This window comes from Labeo rohita, unplaced genomic scaffold (genome assembly GCF_022985175.1).
Source record: "Labeo rohita strain BAU-BD-2019 unplaced genomic scaffold, IGBB_LRoh.1.0 scaffold_616, whole genome shotgun sequence".
Lineage (NCBI taxonomy): Eukaryota > Metazoa > Chordata > Actinopteri > Cypriniformes > Cyprinidae > Labeo > Labeo rohita.
In genome coordinates, this window is record NW_026129542.1 from 1 (window position 1) to 20,017 (window position 20,017).

The following is a 20,017-nucleotide window of genomic DNA, read 5'->3' on the forward strand; positions in this document are numbered from 1 at the left end:
CTATTTAATTCCAGTTTGTATCATTCCTATTGATAGAATGGTGAGTTTGACCTTTCTATCTGTTTTCATACAGCTGATTTCACATTTGCGGATCATTTTTAAATACTTTAAGTTTTTTTTTTTTTTTTTTACCTGATGCTCTTTAATGAACAGTGTCCATCCTGTAGTAAATGACTGAGCTCCTTCACTCCTGATTGTCCAGGATCATTTCCTGTGAGATCCAGCTCTATCAGGTGTGAAGGGTTTGATCTCAGAGCTGAAGCCAGAGCTTTATAACCTTCTTCAGTGATACTGCAGTCTGAAAGTCTACAGAAAGACAATAAACAAAACACGCACACACACATTAAAAGACTTCATTAGCATTTATTACACCATTAGAGTATCAACATTTTCCATCATCTCAAAAAAGCAATCTGTTTATCAATGTTTTATAAATGTATCTACACCTGTCATGATCTGGTCGGTGAGCTGCGGACCGCTCACCACCAGATGTCGCTCTTGCGTTTTGTCACGCACGGACTGCCACACTACACCCCGGACTACACTCCCCATCAGCCATTGCACTTCCTCCTGTCCAATCAGAGACTGTATAAATACCCCGGTCTTCCTGTCACTCCTCGCCGAGTATTGTATTGTTACTATCATTCATACTAAGCGTTTCCCCTTGCCATTCTGTGTTTTGTTTTCTTGTTGTTTGAACTCTCGCCTGTCTTTACGGATTACTCTCTGCCTAGCCCTTCTCTGATTTCGTTCGCCGCTGTATTTACCCTTGCCTGGATTTAGGATTACTCTTGTCTCATCGTCCATACACCTGCCTGCCGTTGTCTGACCCTGCCTGCCTGACCATGTCTATGTCTAATCCCGTTAATAAAAGTATGCAAATGGATCCGCCGCCTCACGTCTCTCACTCAACGTGACAGAATACTCGGCCACAAAAGGATCCAGCAGCTTTTCACCCAGACATTCATCAGGTATGGACACTAACAGGATTTTATTCGGACTTAAACAAGGACCACGTACACTTGAACAGCACATAATTGAATTTCTAGCCATTGCAAATCATTCTGACCTCCCGGATTGCATTCTCATTGAAATATTTTGTGATGGTTTAAATGAACTGTTAAAAGCGAGACTGAGACGCGAGGGTCCGCGTTCGTCTCTGGCCGTGTTTTTGGACTTTGCTCTTTTGTGTGAGGGCTCGTCGTTTACTGTGGGGGTCGCGGACGGAGAACGCGACGATGTGGTAATGGCGGCCGCTCACCCGCTCGCGAGATGGCGGCCGCGCCGGAGCGCGACGCTACGGACACGTTTGCCGCTTGGATCGCTCGTGAAATGGCGGCCGTGTCGGAGCGCGCTCGAGCGATGGCGGCGACGGCGGAACCCGTTCACAAAATGGCGGCGAAAACAGAGCTCCGTCACGTCACAGCTGCCATGCCAGAGCCAAGTCACGCTGCAGCTGTGTTTCCTGAATCTAGTCAAGTTTCTAAGCACAAGATGGGCGCTACGTCAAAGCCTGCTAACGCCTCGTCAGCCAAGCCACAGCCTGTTCACGTCATGTCTTTTGCACCCGAGTCTGCACCCATCATGGCCGCACTTCCTGAAGCGGTTTCTGAGTCAAGTCACATAACAGCGGCTGTTCCTGAGTCAAGCAAAGTTGCAGCCGTGGTTCTTGAGTCCGGTCACGTCTCTCCTGACATCCCAAGACCACGGCTTATGATGGCCCACGTGCTGGACTCACCCCTAAGGGCCGTATGGGCAGCTAAAGTGGCGCTCCTTCACGTCGCGGCTGCTACCCCAGGGTCAAGTCAAGCTTCCAAGTCCGGTCAAGCAACTGAGTCAGGTCAAAGCACAGCTGCCGTTCTCCTTGAGTCAAGCCAAGATACAGCTGTGCCCCACGAGTCAAGCCATGTTGTTCCTGAGTCAAGCCACGTTACAGCAGATCCCCACAAGCCAAGTGACGTCATCGCTGCTGCTCTTCCCTTAGTGGCAGTGGCCATGTGGTGTGTGTGGGCGGCCCACTGTGCTCCTGAGGACACGCCTGTTCCCAGGTCAGCACCAGAGCTCTCGTCTGATCACAAGCCTGCACCAGAGCTCTCGTCTGATCACAAGCCTGCACCAGAGCTCTCGTCTGATCACAAGCCTGCACCAGAGCTCTCGTCTGATCACAAGCCTGCACGAGAGCTCTCGTCTGATCACAAGCCTGCACCAGAGCTCTCGTCTGATCACAAGCCTGCACCAGAGCTCTCGTCTGATCACAAGCCTGCACCAGAGCCTGATCACAAGCCTGCACCAGAGCTCTCGGCTGATCACAAGCCTGCACCAGAGCTTTCACCTGATCACAAGCCTGCACCAGAGCTCTCACCTGATCACAAGCCTGCTGCAGAGCTCCCATTTGATCACAGGCTTTCTTCAGAGGTTCCGTATGGTCTCAAGTCTGCTTCAGAGGCCTTCCCGTCGGAGAAGCTGCGCCAATGCCTCCAGAGGTGTCGGCGCCGGCCGTAGAACCTCTTACGGAGGGGGCGTTAACCACCAAACTCTCTGCTTCTCCCTTTTTCCTGTCTGCATCCTCTGTCACTGTTCTCCCCAGGTCCCAGTCAATGACGCAGCCTCCTGTTCCGCCCCGGAGGGCTGCTCCGCCTCCTGTTCCGCCCCGGAGGGCTGCTCCGCCTCCTGTTCCGCCCCGGAGGGCTGCTCCGCCTCCTGTTCCGCCCCGGAGGGCTGTTCCGCCTCCTGTTCCGCCCGGAGGGCTGCTCCGCCTCCTGCTCCGCCCCGGAGGGCTGCTCCGCCTCGGAGGGCTGCTCCGCCTCCTGTTCCGCCCCGGAGGGCTGCTGCGGCTTCTCCCTCTATTCTGTCTGCCTCCTCTGTCCCTGCTCTCCCCAGGTCCCAGAGCGTGATGCAGATTCCTGTTGCGCCCCGCAGGGCTGCTGCCTCCTACTCCGCCTCCGGCTCCACCCTGGAGGGCTCTAGTGCCACCTGTTCGGCCTCCGGCTCCGCCCTGGAGGGCTCTAGCGTCGCCTGCCCTGCCTCTGGCTCCACCCTGGAGGGCTCTTGCACTGCCTGCTCAGCCTCCGGCTCCGCCCTGGTGGGCTCTAGCGCCGCCTGTTCCGCCTCAGGCTCCGCCCTGGAGGGCTCCACCGGCTCCGCCCTGGAGGGCTCTAGCGTCGTCTGCTCTGCCTTCGGCTCCGCCCTGGAGGGCTCTAGCACCATCTGCTCCGCCCTGGAGGGCTCCACCGGCTCAGTCCTGGAGGGCTCTTGCATTGCCTGCTCCGCCTCCGGCTCCGCCCTGGAGGGCTCCCGCTCTGCCGGTCCTGCCTCAATCACCGGGTCCTCCGCAGGGGCCTGGCCCTCCAACCCTCACCCTGTCTCGCTCCCTCCCCACCACTCCCATGGACTGTTGTCCTGTTGGAGCGTCTGGAAGCCGCTCTTTGGGGGGGCTATGTCATGATCTGGTCGGTGAGCTGCGGACCGCTCACCACCAGATGTCGCTCTTGCGTTTTGTCACGCACGGACTGCCACACTACACCCCGGACTACACTCCCCATCAGCCATTGCACTTCCTCCTGTCCAATCAGAGACTGTATAAATACCCCGGTCTTCCTGTCACTCCTCGCCGAGTATTGTATTGTTACTATCATTCATACTAAGCGTTTCCCCTTGCCATTCTGTGTTTTGTTTTCTTGTTGTTTGAACTCTCGCCTGTCTTTACGGATTACTCTCTGCCTAGCCCTTCTCTGATTTCGTTCGCCGCTGTATTTACCCTTGCCTGGATTTAGGATTACTCTTGTCTCGTCGTCCATACACCTGCCTGCCGTTGTCTGACCCTGCCTGCCTGACCATGTCTATGTCTAATCCCGTTAATAAAAGTATGCAAATGGATCCGCTCGCCTCACGTCTCTCACTCAACGTTACAACACCAACACAACAATTTATTCAGAAATATATACACATAATAAATATTATAAATAATAATAAATAATATTATAATAATAAATATAATAAATAAATATACTTCTTAAGTTGAACTGTGAATTGTGTTATATACGTTTCTGATGTTAAACAAAATCTAAATAAAATAATTTGAAAAAAAAAGAATCAAATGTATGTAAACTTTTGAACAGGGTCCTTTTTTAATTCAACTATTATTTTCTCTTGTGGACTGTATGTAAACATCTTTTATGTGAAAAATATTATTCAGGTCAGTACTAAATAAACAATAACATGCAGTAAGAAACCTTAGAAACCGTAATAATACTGTCAAAACAACTGTTTGCTAGCTCTGACTACTACTACACTCTCTGGCCATCATCCAATCAAAGAATGTGAAAATGCTGATGTTATCGTATGTCTGCTAGATGGAACCTGTGTTGCCAACTGTGGAGTGGAGTGCGCGTCTGAAAAGTCTCCTGTTTAATGTGTTTGTAAAGACATTCTGTGTCGAAATAAACAAAATTCTAATGTAAATATGTATTTTTAACATATATAATATTTCCATCATCAGCCAGTGTGCAATATTGCTCTCATTGCTGTGGTGTTGAGTGTAGCTGTTGGTGAAATGTACTCACTTCAGTATCTTCAGCTCACACACAGGATTCTTCAGTCCCTCACAGATCTCTTTGACTCCTGAGTCCAGCAGACGACTGTTGTTCAGGTTCATCTCTTTCAGGATGGTTTTGGAGGAGAGAACAGTAGCTAGAACTGAACAGTTTTTTTCTGTCAGCTCACAATTATTCAGCCTGAACACAAAAACAGCATTTCAGTCAGGACCATTTTAACCAAGTATATTTATTACAATTAAATTGCATATTGTTAGTGTTGGTGGTATGGTTCTGTTCTGGGCAAAACTCTAAAGGCCTGTCCATGCAGCCATGCTTGATAAACATGCTTGGACAGAGTTCGGAAAGCAGCAAGTCAAACCCCCCTGGGGTACAGAACAAATCCAGTAAATGCCTACATAATTACAATTCACAATTTACATGAATTGTGGAAAATACAAATACATGGTAGAGAATACTTGCAATGTAGTGAACTGATACAGAAAGAAAGAAAAATCAGATTAGATTACAGGTTGAGTTGGGTGGAGTTGGGGTTGGAGGAGGGAGTTTGATTGTGAGCAGTGATGTGATAGAAGAGATGCTGAAAGAATGGAATTAAATGAACCACTGTGATAAGTGTCAAGACTGGATTGGTACACGTCAGGAACAGCTGACTATCAGCTGATGTGAGCTTGACTGACGTGTTCTGCCTGAACTAATGCAACGCTTTATTATTATTCAGCACATATTCAACACACATCAGATCAACAGCTCTTCATATCTGATTACACATGTGACTGACAGTCTTTAATAATGAATAATCAAAGAGGTTTCAATGTATAAATCATGTTCACTCACATTATTTTCTCCAGTTTGCTATGAGAGTCCATCAAAAGAGCAGAGAGTTTCTCCCCATCCAGATCTCCTAATTTATCTCCACTCAGATCCAGTTCTTTCAGTAGTAATGGACTTTTACCCAGAACTCCAGTGAGATACTCACACGCTTCCTCTGCAGCAGGACTTTTCAAAAACCTACAGGAAGCAAATTCTGTTGTGTGTCTGTTGAATTTCTCTGAACTACTATTTAATTTCAGTTCATGTCATTCCTATTCAACAATGGTGCATTTGACCCTTCTGTCTATTTTCATACAGCTGATTTCACATCTGTGGATCATTTTTAAATATTATAAGTTTTTTTTTTTTTTTTTTCACCTGATGGTCTTTAATGAACAGAGTCCATCCTGTAGTAAATCACTGAGCTCCTTCACTCCTGATTGTCCAGGATCATTTCCTGTGAGATCCAGCTCTATCAGGTGTGAAGGGTTTGATCTCAGAGCTGAAGCCAGAGCTTTATAACCTTCTTCAGTGATACTGCAGTCTGAAAGTCTACAGAAAGACAAGAAAAAACAAACACACACACACACACACACATTAAAACAAGAATTCATTAGCATTTATTAAACTATTAGAAAATTAAAAATTTCCATCATCTCAAAAAAGCAATCTGTTTGTCATTATTTTATAAATGTATCTACACCAACACACCAATTTCACATTACTGACCCATTCCTTGTGACACAGCACCAGTTTACAGACCAGCTGGAGCTTTACATTGATTCATGTTTAGATTAACCAAATTCAGACCTGAGTATCTGTAGTGTGCACTGTGAATTTCTCAGCAGACTGGAGATTTCTGTCACTCCAGAGTCTCCTATTTGATTCCTGCTCAGATCCAGCTCTCTGAGATTTGAATGAAACGCTGATGCCAGAGCAGCACAACCTTCATCTGTAATACTGATGCACTTTAACCTGTAGAAGAGAACAAAAATTAAGCCATACATACAATCACACAAACAGCAGCTTTAGCTACTTCTTTTACCCAACAATAAGAGTTTTTTTTTATGATAATTGTACTGTGAAAAAAAAAAAAAAAAAAAAGATAATTATAATATTATGTTGTATTTTACAGTACAATATTTAAGCCTAAACCATACTTCCAGTGCTACATCCAGCTTGGAGAAGGATTTCCATTTTGAAAGTGGGAATGATACAAGTCTGAAATTGTCTTAATTTTTTTTACTTTTGAATGTTAAGCCCTCAGGCTTTTATTTTGATGGAAAACTACACAGTGACCTTTACATTTCTGTGTTTAGTTCACAACAGGTTTATAAACACTTTATTGCAAAAATCTGGTGAAATCTGTTAACATCATCTCCCAAAAATGTTGGAAATTACATGAACGCAAAATAAAGTGAACCTTCCAAATTCTTGTTATAAGCTTTTATTTTTTATTTTTTACATTTAACAGCCATTCAGAACTTCTACTAGCCAACACAAACATAACATACATGATTTATGATTTATTATTATTGTCTTTTTTCCCGCTTTTCACAAAACAGCTTATACTACTGCTTCAGCTATTAAAGTAGTTCAGTTATATATGTAATGGCAAAGTGATTATATTTCTTTTCTTTTTTTATTATCCTAAGTTAATTTAGAAAAAAACATTTGAAGCATTTTTTTCGTTAAATGTATATATATAGACTAAGACTGATCATAATCTGTTTGATCAATTTTGCCTTGTTAAATCATCATGACTTGCCTAAAATATATAGTTCAAGCATAAAACAATTAGTTAGTTTAAACATTAAACCTGGATATATGTGCGCTATCAGGCACATATTCAGTTGCAGGACATGGAGGCACCAGCACCATCACTTGCATTTTTTTTTTTTTTTTGTGGAAACTATTTAAAATATTTTGTCATTTTTGCTCATATAGGTAAGAGTAATACATTGTTCAGAACGGTAAAGGGTCTACTTGTATTTGTGTGCACTTACAATTATATTTTATTTATAAAATAAAATAAAGAACACAAACATGTTGCACTTTCTGTCGTCTCAACAGGAGCGCTTCACAAAAATGAACCAAAACTCAGTGAATACATACATCACAGACATGATAAATATATCTATAGAAAGCTTTAAATTATTATTTAACAAATAAAACAAATCAAAAACAAAAACTCTTTCATTATTTAATCTGTAAAAATGCTCTTCTCTCTAAAAAGGAGATGGCGAGTCAGGATCGGCAACTTTATCCCTGTGACACTGACTCAGAAAACACTAGTTTATTAATAGATAATTCAAAAACCTCCTTACTTTTTTTCCATGACACATTCATGGTAATAACTTTTGCTGGTGCTTTGCCTCAACCTTTGGTCTATTACATGTGCTTGAACGCAGAACTGTTCCAGCTGTGCTTAAGGCAATCGCTGCTGCTGCTGCCTGACTGAGACACTAAACACCTTCTGAGCCGGTCTCAAAAGTCTCTTTTCATCACTATAATTGGTGGATGTCTAAAATATAAAAATAAGGAGATGCCTGCAGGCCTGAAGCCCAGCCCCCTTCTGAAATATGACATGAAAATTGGGCTCATGTCAGGCATTCACCACAGCCACCCTCACTTGCCACGTCACCTGGAGCATCACCTACCCGTTCATCATCACCAGAGTTCTGATCACGTGCACCTGTACCCAATTAGCCACTCCCTTTAAATAGGACTCTCTGCCAGTCTACTCTTGTCGGGTCTACAGTTCGCACCTGGTTCCATATGCTCCTTCCCATGAACTTCCCCATCGATCTTCTTTTCTCACCTGCTGCATTATGCGTGGCTGCATTATTGGACTCTCTTCCACTCCTCATTTCAAGGACTGTCAGCTAAGCCTACTAATCTCATTTGTCTCTACCTTTATGTCTCTCGTCTGCTGTAAAATAAACTCTGTTTTGAATCATCACTCACCTCTCATCTCCTCCTATGTGTGTGTGTGTGTGTGTGTGTGTGACAGCTGAAGCCCGGCCCTAGGGGCATAAAAAGGTTGGGGCCCATCAGGCTCAGGCTAAAATGCAGTCACCACTTTAGTTGAGGGGCCACAAACATGATGAATTCGTGAGAAGCTAATGCTTAGTTAATGATGACTGTATTTGGATGTCAACAGAACACTAAAAATACTCTGTCGATTTTGGTCACACAAATAAGTGTTATACATCATTAGAAACCATTCAGTGTATACTTTTGGTAATTCATGTACCCTTACCATAAAGTGTTACCTAAATCTGATTATGAATCACTGAATGCTTTCAGTTTTACAACAGTCAAATTCTGTTTGGAGATACAAATAAACAAAATCAAAATAAAACAATTCTCTATAACTTATCTTACAAAACTGCATGTATTTCTAAAAATAGCTCAGTACAAAATGAATGTTTAGTGTTAAACATGTTAAAGATTAACAGAGAGGCTGTGAGTTGATAAAGTGATTATCTGTTTCCTCACAAAAATCTGTGATACTGAACTCCACTGTCATCCTTTAAAAAAGCCAAATTGAGGCCTTGTCTCCGGCAGCTCCAGTGACAAGCGCTGTGTTACAGACCAGATGTGTCATCCTGTACTCTATTCTGATGTTCAAAACACTGAATCTAATTATAAGTGCACAGGCAAATGTTCACTTAAAGAATGAACAAAGTGGCATCAATCAAATGGTCCCAAATTATTGTTAATGCAATTTAATGGGAAACTACTTGAGTTGTGTTGTAGGTAACAGCCACCGACAGATTTTGAGTGATGCCACCAGTGTTTGAACACACATGTAAATGCACATTTAAGCTTTTAAGCATGTGACACTGCAGACTATATATTCAGTTAAATCATAGCCTTTTGTGATTTGATAACTGCACTAAGTCATATCACAATTTTGAGTTATTTTGATTAATTGTGCAGTCCTGATGACAAGTGTAAAAATATTTTCAAATTCATGAAACTGTGGTGGGTCACTACAGTCTGGGTAATTAATGGGATACACTTTTAAAATACTTACTTCAGCTTTTCCAGTCTACACTGTACATTTTCAAACAGAGTCAAGATGATCTTCATTCCTGGGTTTTCTAGTTTATTCTCACTCAGATCCAGCTCTGTCAGATTTGAAGGGTTTGAATTTAGAGCTGCAGCCAGAACATGACAACCTCCTTCTGTGATACAGTTGTTATTCAGACTGCATAAAGACAAAACACAGTTCAGTTTTAATCTTAATATTTACCAGTATGTTTCAGCTGACAGTTGACAACATACTGGTGATTGTGATGATGATGATGACAATCACACTACAAAAGTCACATATGGTTTTTCAGTCAGCAATCTCTTATACAAGACACGTAAAAAACACCCAGCAGCAAGAATTTAAAAGTGTCTTTGTAACAATGAAAAACATACATCAGTGTTTTGAGTTGACAGTGTTTATCCTGCAGTAGAGCAGCGATCTGATTCACTCGTGTGTCTCCTAGTTCATGTTCACTCAGATTCAGTTCTCTCAGGAGTAACGGGTTTTTACCCACAATTCCAGTCACATACTGACAGGCTTCATCTGCAGCAGGACCCAAAAACCTGCAGAAGAGAAGATGAAGCAGGATTCAATTCAACTTTTATACAATGGACAACGTATTTCATTTTCATTTTCTTTTGCTTTTATTGTATAGCTTACTTGCCTTACTTTAAAATAGTTTACCTTATTGTTCTTTATTCTTATTTATTCCTGATTTTCTGTTGTGTTTGTCTAACACCAATTTACCAAGACAAATTCCTTGTAATTGTATACTTACATTACCTGGCAATAAACGTGATTCTGATAAAATATTGCTTAAAAGCCTAAGTTTTTTTTTTTTTTTTTTTTTTTTTTTTGTTAACTTTGATGCAGCAACAGGTTGTTCAACATATTATATAAGTAAAAAAAAAGAAAAAAGTTCACCTACATGTCATTTATTTTGCATTATTTCATCACATCTTACCTCAGTGTCTTGAGTTGACAGTTTGGATCCTGTAGTAAATCACTGAGCTCCTTCACTCCTGATTGTCCAGGATCATTTCCTGTGAGATCCAGCTCTATCAGGTGTGAAGGGTTTGATCTCAGAGCTGAAGCCAGAGCTTTATAACCTTCTTCAGTGATACTGCAGTCTGAAAGTCTACAGAAAGACAAAACACACGCACAAACACACATTAAAAGACTTCATTAACATTTATTACAAGTAATTTTTGTTTTTTTATAAAATAAAAAGTGTTTCGCAAGAAAAGACTCTTATTCCCCGGCTGGGATCATTTAGAGCCCTTTAAATCTGCATTTAAACTGCATTTTGGAAGTTCAAACTAGCGGGCACCATAGAAGTCCACTATATGGAGAAAATTCCTGAAATGTCTGTCTGATGTTCTTTGTGAACATTACTCTAGACTCAGGGCTGCAGAGAGGAAGTGGCACAAATCACAAACCTCTACTGACCTTAGTCTGTATCAGTCACTCCTCTCTTCCTTCTCTGCAAATGTCTCCACTGCTAAAACAACAAACTACTACAACAGCACTAAATCTGATAAAATGTTACACGTTGCTATTTGCATTGTGGTTATAAATGCATCTATGAAAAACAATATATTTCCACATAAATATATATACTATAAAATGCTTTTTTTAATAAGGCATCAACATATGACAGATAAAACAAACAGTGCAGCACAAAATGTTTACAGTATTTGCACCTGGTGTGTAAAATGATGTGCTTGAAGAATCAACACAGAGTCACAGCACACAACACTTTACATTAAAAAGTTCAAATCACAAAGGGAAGAGATAGTGATGTGTGGTGTATTATATCTGTGCAAATGTTTATTGAGCCTTTTCTTTTAAAGTGGTCATCGGATGCCCATTTTCACAAGTTGATTCTTTAGGGTCTTAATGAAAAGTCTCTAATAATCTTTGGTTAAAAATGGTTGTGTAAAATGTGATTATGAAATCTGGTTGCAGGGCACACATAAGGAGAATCTTTGCAGATACTCTTCCCTGAAATCTTAAACAAGCACAAACTACAAGATTTTAAAATTGTGGCGCATCACACACTACAAGATATTATTAAGATTATCATGATGGAATCTTATGCAACAGATCATCATTTTAGCAACTAATGTTTACAAATGTTAGCTAGCATGCTAGCAGCTCTATGCACTCACATGGTATGTGGAAAACTGAGATGATTTCACTCCAGAGCTTTCCTTGCTCCATGCGGTTGTGGTATGTTTTCAACATATTGTACAGACAGTGTTACTACAAAAACATAAGAAGCAGTTTCCTCCATCTCCACTATCCAGTGGACTGTACAGCAGCTGTTTTGCGGTCGTTCATTGGCTGTTGTAAAAGTACTGACGTAATCATAGCCGTGATCATCCCGATTTAAAATCCTGAATATCAAACGTGTTTGATCGGGAGGTGTAAGATTCGATCTGTGAACGCCTCACATTACCAGATAATCCGTGCTGAACATTGGGACCGATCAAGGTGCTCGACAAGATTTTTCCTCCGATTCTTGGAAGGGGAAAATCGGGGCAAAATCGGGCTAAAAATCCTGTAGTGTGAGTCTGGCTTTACTCTCTCGCTCCGAATGATGGGTGTGCCTAGTTCTCTTATAGACTTATTCTTCTCAGATTTATATGATTTATGGTTTATGATTATGGTTTAAAGATTCATAGAATAATCATAGAAGTTAAACTAACTTAGTTTGATTTAGACTGATTGAGACCTTAAATTAAATTGATGTTATTCAGTTTATTTGTGAAATGATTGGATTGAACATGCTGATTGAAATGTAATTTTAATTTTTCAGTTTCAGGTTATGATTCTTCTGTTACTCATTTGCATTTCTGAAAACTTATGAATAAATATGTAACTTCTCCAACCCACCCCGTCTGACGTGGATTCGATTTTACATCACTGACAGACGCAGCAGAGTAAAGAGTTTAGATGAACTTTATTGTAAGGACTTAAATATTCATCTGTATCTCACATTAAGCTATCGAACACCTTCAGAAGACTTGGAATATTATACACAAAACATTGTTCTTTTAGTGCTTGTATGTCTTTTGTGTGGCTTAACAGTAACACAATATCAGATTGAGATCGGCCCTGTCTGACCAATTTACTTTTCCTAAATTCCTAGTTTATTCCCACTCAGTAATGTTAGTATTAATACATGTCAAACACTCACTTCAGTGTGTTGAGTTGACAGTGTTTATCCTGCAGTAGAGCAGCGATCTGATTCACTCGTGTGTCTCCTAGTTCATGTTCACTCAGATTCAGTTTTCTCAGGAGTAACGGGTTTTTACCCACAATTCCAGTCACATACTGACAGACTTCATCTGCAGCAGGACCCAAAAACCTGCAGAAGAGAAGATAAAGCAGGATTCAATTCACCTTTTATACAATGGACAACATATTTCATTTTAATTTTCTTTTACTTTTATTGTATAGTTTACTTGCCTTACATTAAAATTGTTTACCTTATTGTTCTTTATTCTTATTTATACCTGATTTTCAGTTGTGTTTGACACCAATGTTAAGACAAATTTATCGTAATTGTATACCTACATTACTTGGCAATAAACATGATTCTGATAAAATATTGCTTAAAAGCATAAGCTGTTTTTTTCTTTGTTAACTTTGATGCAGCAACAGGTTGTTCAACATATTATACAAGTTAAAAAAAAAAAGAAAAAGTTCACCTACATATCATTTATTTTGTATTACTTCATCACATTGTAACAGTATTTTGAACTGGACATGGTTTCAGTAGTTTCAGTAGTTCATCCTCACCACCAGGGGGTCTTAGTGAGCTCCCTGGGTATGATAAACGATCAGGAAGTTGTAGAGTGAGAGAGAAGACAGCATGGTGTGCCTCATCTTTTTATCCTTCCTTGAGAGATCCTTGTTGAGAAACTAAGTGTTTGCTGCTCAATTAAGGATTTTGTTTATGGGATTCCTTTCCTTATTCATTCAGCACATGTCATGGGAATTATGTGGAGGTGTTATCATTGAAGAACCCGGGCAAATGGGACATTTCTTACATTCTGAGTCTGGACTTTTTCTCAAGTACAAGTGACTTTCCCTTGACAGGAATGTTTGTGATTTATCCTATTAATGTTTGGTTTATTCAAAATTGGGGTATCCATAAATAGTTTGAATGGAAGTCTTTGAAGAATTTAATCATGAAATGTGGAGTTTGTGTATGTTGGGTTTGCCTATAAACAAGAACTTAATGAACAGACAGATCTGGGTAAAATCTTGATTGGTGTAGCAGAGTATATTGATGTGAAGTAATACAGTTGATCCCTCCTTCAAAAATTTGTATAGCTGTTTTTTTGTTTGAGAGACAGAGAAACCGTTATAACATCTTACCTCAGTGTCTTGAGTTGACAGTTTGGATCCTGTAGTAAATCACTGAGCTCCTTCACTCCTGATTGTCCAGGATCATTTCCTGTGAGATCCAGCTCTATCAGGTGTGAAGGGTTTGATCTCAGAGCTGAAGCCAGAGCTTTATAACCTTCTTCAGTGATACTGCAGTCTGAAAGTCTACAGAAAGACAAAACACACGCACAAACACACATTAAAAGACTTCATTAACATTTATTACAAGTAATTTTTGTTTTTTTATAAAATAAAAAGTGTTTCGCAAGAAAAGACTCTTATTCCCCAGCTGGGATCATTTAGAGCCCTTTAAATCTGCATTTAAACTGCATTTTGGAAGTTCAAACTAGCGGGCACCATAGAAGTCCACTATATGGAGAAAATTCCTGAAATGTCTGTCTGATGTTCTTTGTGAACATTACTCTAGACTCAGGGCTGCAGAGAGGAAGTGGCACAAATCACAAACCTCTACTGACCTTAGTGTGTATCAGTCACTCCTCTCTTCCTTCTCTGCAAATGTCTCCACTGCTAAAACAACATAATTAACCACTGTCCTGACTCTCGCACACTTTTCAAAACCTTCTCTTCTCTTCTTTGTCTTCCTCCTCCCCCTCCTACATCAACTCTCACAGCTGATGACTTTGCAACATTCTTCATAAATAAAACAACATCCATCAGCGGCCAATTCTCCACACCACATACGGACACAAACTTCATAACAACAAATACACAGTCTCTCTCCTCTTTCTCTCCACTCTCGGAGGCTGATGTTTCCAAACGTATCCTCTCTAATCATCCTACAACCTGTCTGCTAGACCCTACTCACCTTTTCAAGCCATTTCTTCTTCAGTTATTTCTGCACTCACTCACATCAACACCTCGCTCCACACTGGCACATTTCCCACAGCATTTAAGCAGGCTCGAGTAACACCACTGCTTAGGAAACCCTCTCTAAATCCAGCACTTTTAGAAAACTACAGACCAGTATTCCTTCTTCTATTCATGGCAAAAATACTTGAGTGAGTTGTGTTCAACCAACTCTCTATGTTTCCTGCACATAACAACCTCCTAAACAACAACCAGGGTTCCTCACGGCTCAATGCTTGGTCCACTTCTCTTTTACATCTACATGTCATTGTTAGGTTCTGTCATTCAGACACATGACTTTTCCTATCACTGCATTGCTGATGACACTCAACTCTACTTCTCATTCCAACCAGATGATTCTACGGCACCTGTTTGCATTGCAGCATGTCTGACAGACATTTCTGGCTGGATGAAAGGTTGAACCTTCAACTCAAACTTGCTAAGACAGAACTACTCGTGATCTCAGCCAACTCAGCACTTCATCACAACTGCTCTATACAGATTCATCAACCATAGCTCCTTCCAGGACAGCCAGGAATCTTGGAGATAAGGTGTCCTTGCAACAATAAAAAAACATACATCAGTGTGTTGAGTTGACAGTGTTTATCCTGCAGTAGAGCAGCGATCTGATTCACTCGTGTGTCTCCTAGTTCATGTTCACTCAGATTCAGTTCTCTCAGGAGTAACGGGTTTTTACCCACAATTCCAGTCACATACTGACAGGCTTCATCTGCAGCAGGACCCAAAAACCTGCAGAAGAGAAGATAAAGAAACTTAATTTCTTAAATTAACTTGGTGAAAAACAACATTTGACTCTGAAACACTGTGAAAAGGATGGATTTACAAACTGTATTAATAAAGTAATGTTTTATAAATAAACTGCCTGCATGTCATTTATTTTACATTATTTCATCACATCTCACCTCAGTGTCTTGAGTTGACAGTTTGGATCCTGTAGTAAATCATTGAGCTCCTTCACTCCTGATTGTCCAGGATCATTTCCTGTGAGATCCAGCTCTATCAGGTGTGAAGGGTTTGATCTCAGAGCTGAAGCCAGAGCTTTATAACCTTCTTCAGCGATACTGCAGTCTGAAAGTCTATAGAAAGACACGAAACAAAACACACACACACGCACACACACACACACATTAAAAGACTTCATTAGCATTTATTACACCATTAGGGTTTCAACATTTTCCATCATCTCAAAAAAGCAATCTGTTTATCAATGTTTTATAAATGTATCTACACCAACACACCAATTTATTCAGAAATATATACACATAATAAATATTATAAATAAAAATAAATAATATTATAATAATAAATATAATAAATAAATATACTTCTTCTGAAGTTGAACTGTGAATTGTGTTTTATACATTTCTGATGTTAAACTAAATCTGAATAAACATTTTTAAAAATGAATCAAGTGTATGTAAACTTTTGAACAGGGTCCTTTTTTAAATTCAACTATTATTTTCTCTTGTGGACTGTATGTAAACATCTTTTATGTGAAAAATCTTATTCAGGTCAGTACTAATTAAACAATATCATGAAGTAAGAAACCTTAGAAACAGTAATAATACTGTCAGAACATCTGTTTGCTAGCTCTGACTACTAGTACACTCTCTGACCATCATTCAATCAAAGAATGTGAAAATGCTGACTTTATCGTATGTCTGCTAGATGGACCCAGTGTTGCCAACTGTGCAGTGGAGTGCGCGTCTGAAAAGTCTCCTGTTTAATGTGTTTGTAAAGACACTCTGTGTCGAAATAAACAACATTCTTATGTAAATATATATTTTTAACATATATAATATTCCCATCATCAACCAATGTGCAATATTGCTCTCATTGCTGTGGTGTTGAGTGTAGCTGTCATAATATTTCATCTATCAGTCCTCTAACTGATAACTTCTTGGCATATATTGAATTTGAATACTTAACAAAACGTTATTGTATTCACAAGAAGGGAAAATATACAGCTGTTATAATAAGTGACACGTAGCCTAATTTCAGAGGTCACTAATGAAATCAATTAATCATAAATTGCAAAATAAATAAATCATAAATTGTATTGGGCCTTCCGAACATCTTTGCTTTATTTATTTATTTATTTATTTATTTATTTATTTATTTATTTATTACATTGGTGTGGGATATTAATGAATAGACTAGAACAATTGCAGACAATTCTGCTAACATTCTTTATTATTATTACTTTTACAGATTTCATGTGATGACTGTAGGCGATGGTTCCGCATGGGCTGTGTTAATAATCTATCCACAGAAAAAGTTATCATCCTTTTATGCTTTAATCAAAATTAATTGAAGCCATTCTTTTTGTAGTCTTATTTTGGGGAAAATTGGTCTCTTTGTTGTTTATTTCATTCATAAAATTAAGTGACATTTAAAAACATGCATGACAGACATTGTGCTTCAAATAGGCCTGCGCTAGAGACTTCTTCATAATAACCAAAGCCTCAAACATTACTCTTAAAATGGTTTTAAGTTAGGGAAAACCTATTTTCTCAAATCCAGTTTTCAGGAATGACACAAAGTCTGTTCACATCTCTGTACATGTAGCATCAATGTAGTCAATAATGTGCTTTTGACCTTCATTATGTATGTTTTGATGATACTGTGTTGTAAATAAATTACAAATAGCCTAAAACTCCATTCACTGAATCTCTCATTGTTTCTACCTGACAGTCACAGTCTCATTGATGGGCCATTAGAGGAGGGCCTTTTGTCTCTCAGGTGTGAATCACTAAATATTCATGGCCGTTGTCACTCCCTCGCATATTCCCTTTCAGTCACAAAACATGTCTTAGAAAATGTAAAATCAATATATTGTTTTCTGTAAATGCGTGAATGAGATGATTTTCACATCATCTTGTAGAAAAAACTCGAGTATCACATCAAGTTCTCAAAAGTCTTGTGAACTAATGTTCTGAATGTGTTTCATGGCCTTATTTCAGTGACTTAAAACATTTAGTTTTTTGCTTGCATATTACTATAGCCCAGTTTGTGCTGATTACAGTGTAATCAAACTTTAGCCATTAATATGTTTTTTTAGATACTGAAAAACGCACAAATGTCATGGCACGTCATAACTTCTCTAGGGTGCTAAAACACCCTCAGACCCCGGAGGGTTAAACCTCTTATTAAGAAACCACAACTAGACCCTAATGAACTGGCAAATTACAGACCCATTTCTAATCTTCCATTTATGTCTAAAATTTTAGAGAAAGTTGTATCTGCTCAACTGTGCTCATTCTTGTACAAAAATGATATCTATGAAGAATTTCAGTCAGGTTTTAAGGCCCCATCACAGCACAGAAACTGCACTTGTTAAAATCACTAATGACTTGCTTCTTGCGTCAGACCAAGGCTCATTGCTAGTTTTACTTGATCTTAGTGCTGCGTTCGACACTATAGATCATGACATACTAATAGATCGACTACAAAATTATGCGGGTATCCAAGGGCAGGCTTTAAGATGGTTTAGATCCTACCTGTCCGATCGCTACCACTTTGTTTATTTAAATGGGGAGTCATCTCAATTATCACAAGTAAAGTATGGAGTGCCACAAGGATCTGTCTTAGGTCCTCTACTATTTTCAATATACATGCTGCCCCTTGGTAATATCACAAAATATGGCATTAGTTTTCATTGTTTTCATTGTTTCATTGATGATGATACTAAAATATAATTCTCAACACGACCAGATTAAATTATCAAAGTTAACAGAGTGTGTTAAAAATGTAAAAGATTGGATGACCGATAATTTTCTCCTATTAAATTCAGATAAGACAGAGATATTACTTATTTTACCAAAAAAAAAAAAAAAAAAAAAAAAAAAAACAGTACACAGAATAGTCGAATGCACTGTTACTTCCACTACAGTCAAAAGTCTGGGTGTTATATTAGACAGCAACTTGTCTCTTGAAAATCATATTTTTCATGTTACAAAAACAGCATTCTTCCATCTTAGAAACATTGCCAAGCTGCGAAACATGTGACCTGTTTCTGATGCAGAAAAGCTAGTTCATGCATTCATGACCTCTAGACTGGACTATTGTAATGCACTACTAGGTGTTTGTCCTGCAACTTCAATAAACAAGCTACAGATAGTCCAAAATGCTGCTGCTAGAGTCCTTACCAGGTCAAGAAAATGATCATATTACCCCAATTTTAAAGTCTCTGCACTGGCTACCAATTAGGTTCCACATCAGCTATAAAATATTACTTCTTACCTATAAGGCCCTAAACGGTTTAGCTCCTGCATACCTAACTAGTCTTCCACCACGCTACAATCCATCACGCTCCCTAAGGTCGAAAAACTCTGTTGGACTGTTGGTAGTACCTAGGATAGTAAAGTCCACTAAAGGAGCTAGAGCTTTTTTGCATTTGGCTCCCAAACTCTGGAACAGCCTTCCTGATAACGTTCGGAGATTGGACACACTCTCTCTGTTTAAATCTAGAATAAAGACACATCTTTTTAGCCAAATTTATGGTGTTCTTTGTCTGTTTGATTACATCATTAATTGATCTTTACCATACATCTCTGCCATATGTACATCAACTTGACATAGTCACCACTAATCTTAGGGCTGTTCGATTCCGTAAATTTTGGAATCGAGTCCGACTCCTGGTTCTGGAATCGATGAGATTCGTTTCCAAGAACCGATTCCTCACTGTTGTTTTCGATTCTTCTTCGATTCTTGCTTTTTTATAGATTGGAGGAACCTAATTTCGCCATAACTGTAGGATATAAAAGTCTTAGAAAGTAACCTTTTCATAATATGAAGCTTTGTTTTTATAAATTATGATACATTTCTCTATTTACATTATTTTTATCTGCTTTGCCCATGAAATTAGTCATAGCCCACAGCAGTGTACATGCGTTTATTGCATGAATGAAACAAGACGTGTACGGTTCAGCTGAAGGATGTTACTTCAACCGTATGCTTAGTCTAAGCTATAAACACTTCAAGTTGGTATAAAGTTGCTTTGTGAAAAGCAACGTGGAAAATGCTATACACATTTTTTTTAAATTGAATTTAACTGAATTGAAATTACATGCCGACAGAAAATGTCTATGTACAGTAGTCAACATTTGAAGTGGATCAAAAAAAGGTTCATCAAAGTTGTCCTAAGACAAGAACAGGGCTTCTTTTTGGTTTTAGGACAAATTTAACAAAAGGTTTTGATCCACTTCAAATGTTGACTACTATATACTTGTTCCTGTTTGCAATAGTGTCGCATACTGTGCTGTAACATGCTGTAGTGCTGCTGTACTGGACAACGCTGGTAAAACGACGCTACCCTCTTGTG

General features: G+C 39.5%; 1 protein-coding gene across 1 annotated transcript in view; it reads right to left on the reverse strand.

Annotated features, from left to right (window-relative positions):
- Nucleotides 1–132: 132 nt before the first annotated feature.
- LOC127161329 (ribonuclease inhibitor-like) overlaps nucleotides 133–20,017 on the reverse strand; it is a gene marked incomplete at its 3' end in the record, with an annotated part of 47,175 nt that continues 27,290 nt past the window's right edge. Inside the window, exons 13-21 of the mRNA XM_051104015.1 lie at nucleotides 15,597–15,770; nucleotides 15,253–15,423; nucleotides 13,798–13,971; nucleotides 12,611–12,781; nucleotides 10,373–10,546; nucleotides 5,745–5,918; nucleotides 5,391–5,564; nucleotides 4,563–4,733; nucleotides 133–306 (exon numbers count right to left, since the gene is read on the reverse strand). Of these exons, the coding sequence (XP_050959972.1) occupies nucleotides 133–306; nucleotides 4,563–4,733; nucleotides 5,391–5,564; nucleotides 5,745–5,918; nucleotides 10,373–10,546; nucleotides 12,611–12,781; nucleotides 13,798–13,971; nucleotides 15,253–15,423; nucleotides 15,597–15,770 (1,557 nt within the window). The remainder of the gene's footprint in view (nucleotides 307–4,562; nucleotides 4,734–5,390; nucleotides 5,565–5,744; nucleotides 5,919–10,372; nucleotides 10,547–12,610; nucleotides 12,782–13,797; nucleotides 13,972–15,252; nucleotides 15,424–15,596; nucleotides 15,771–20,017) is intronic.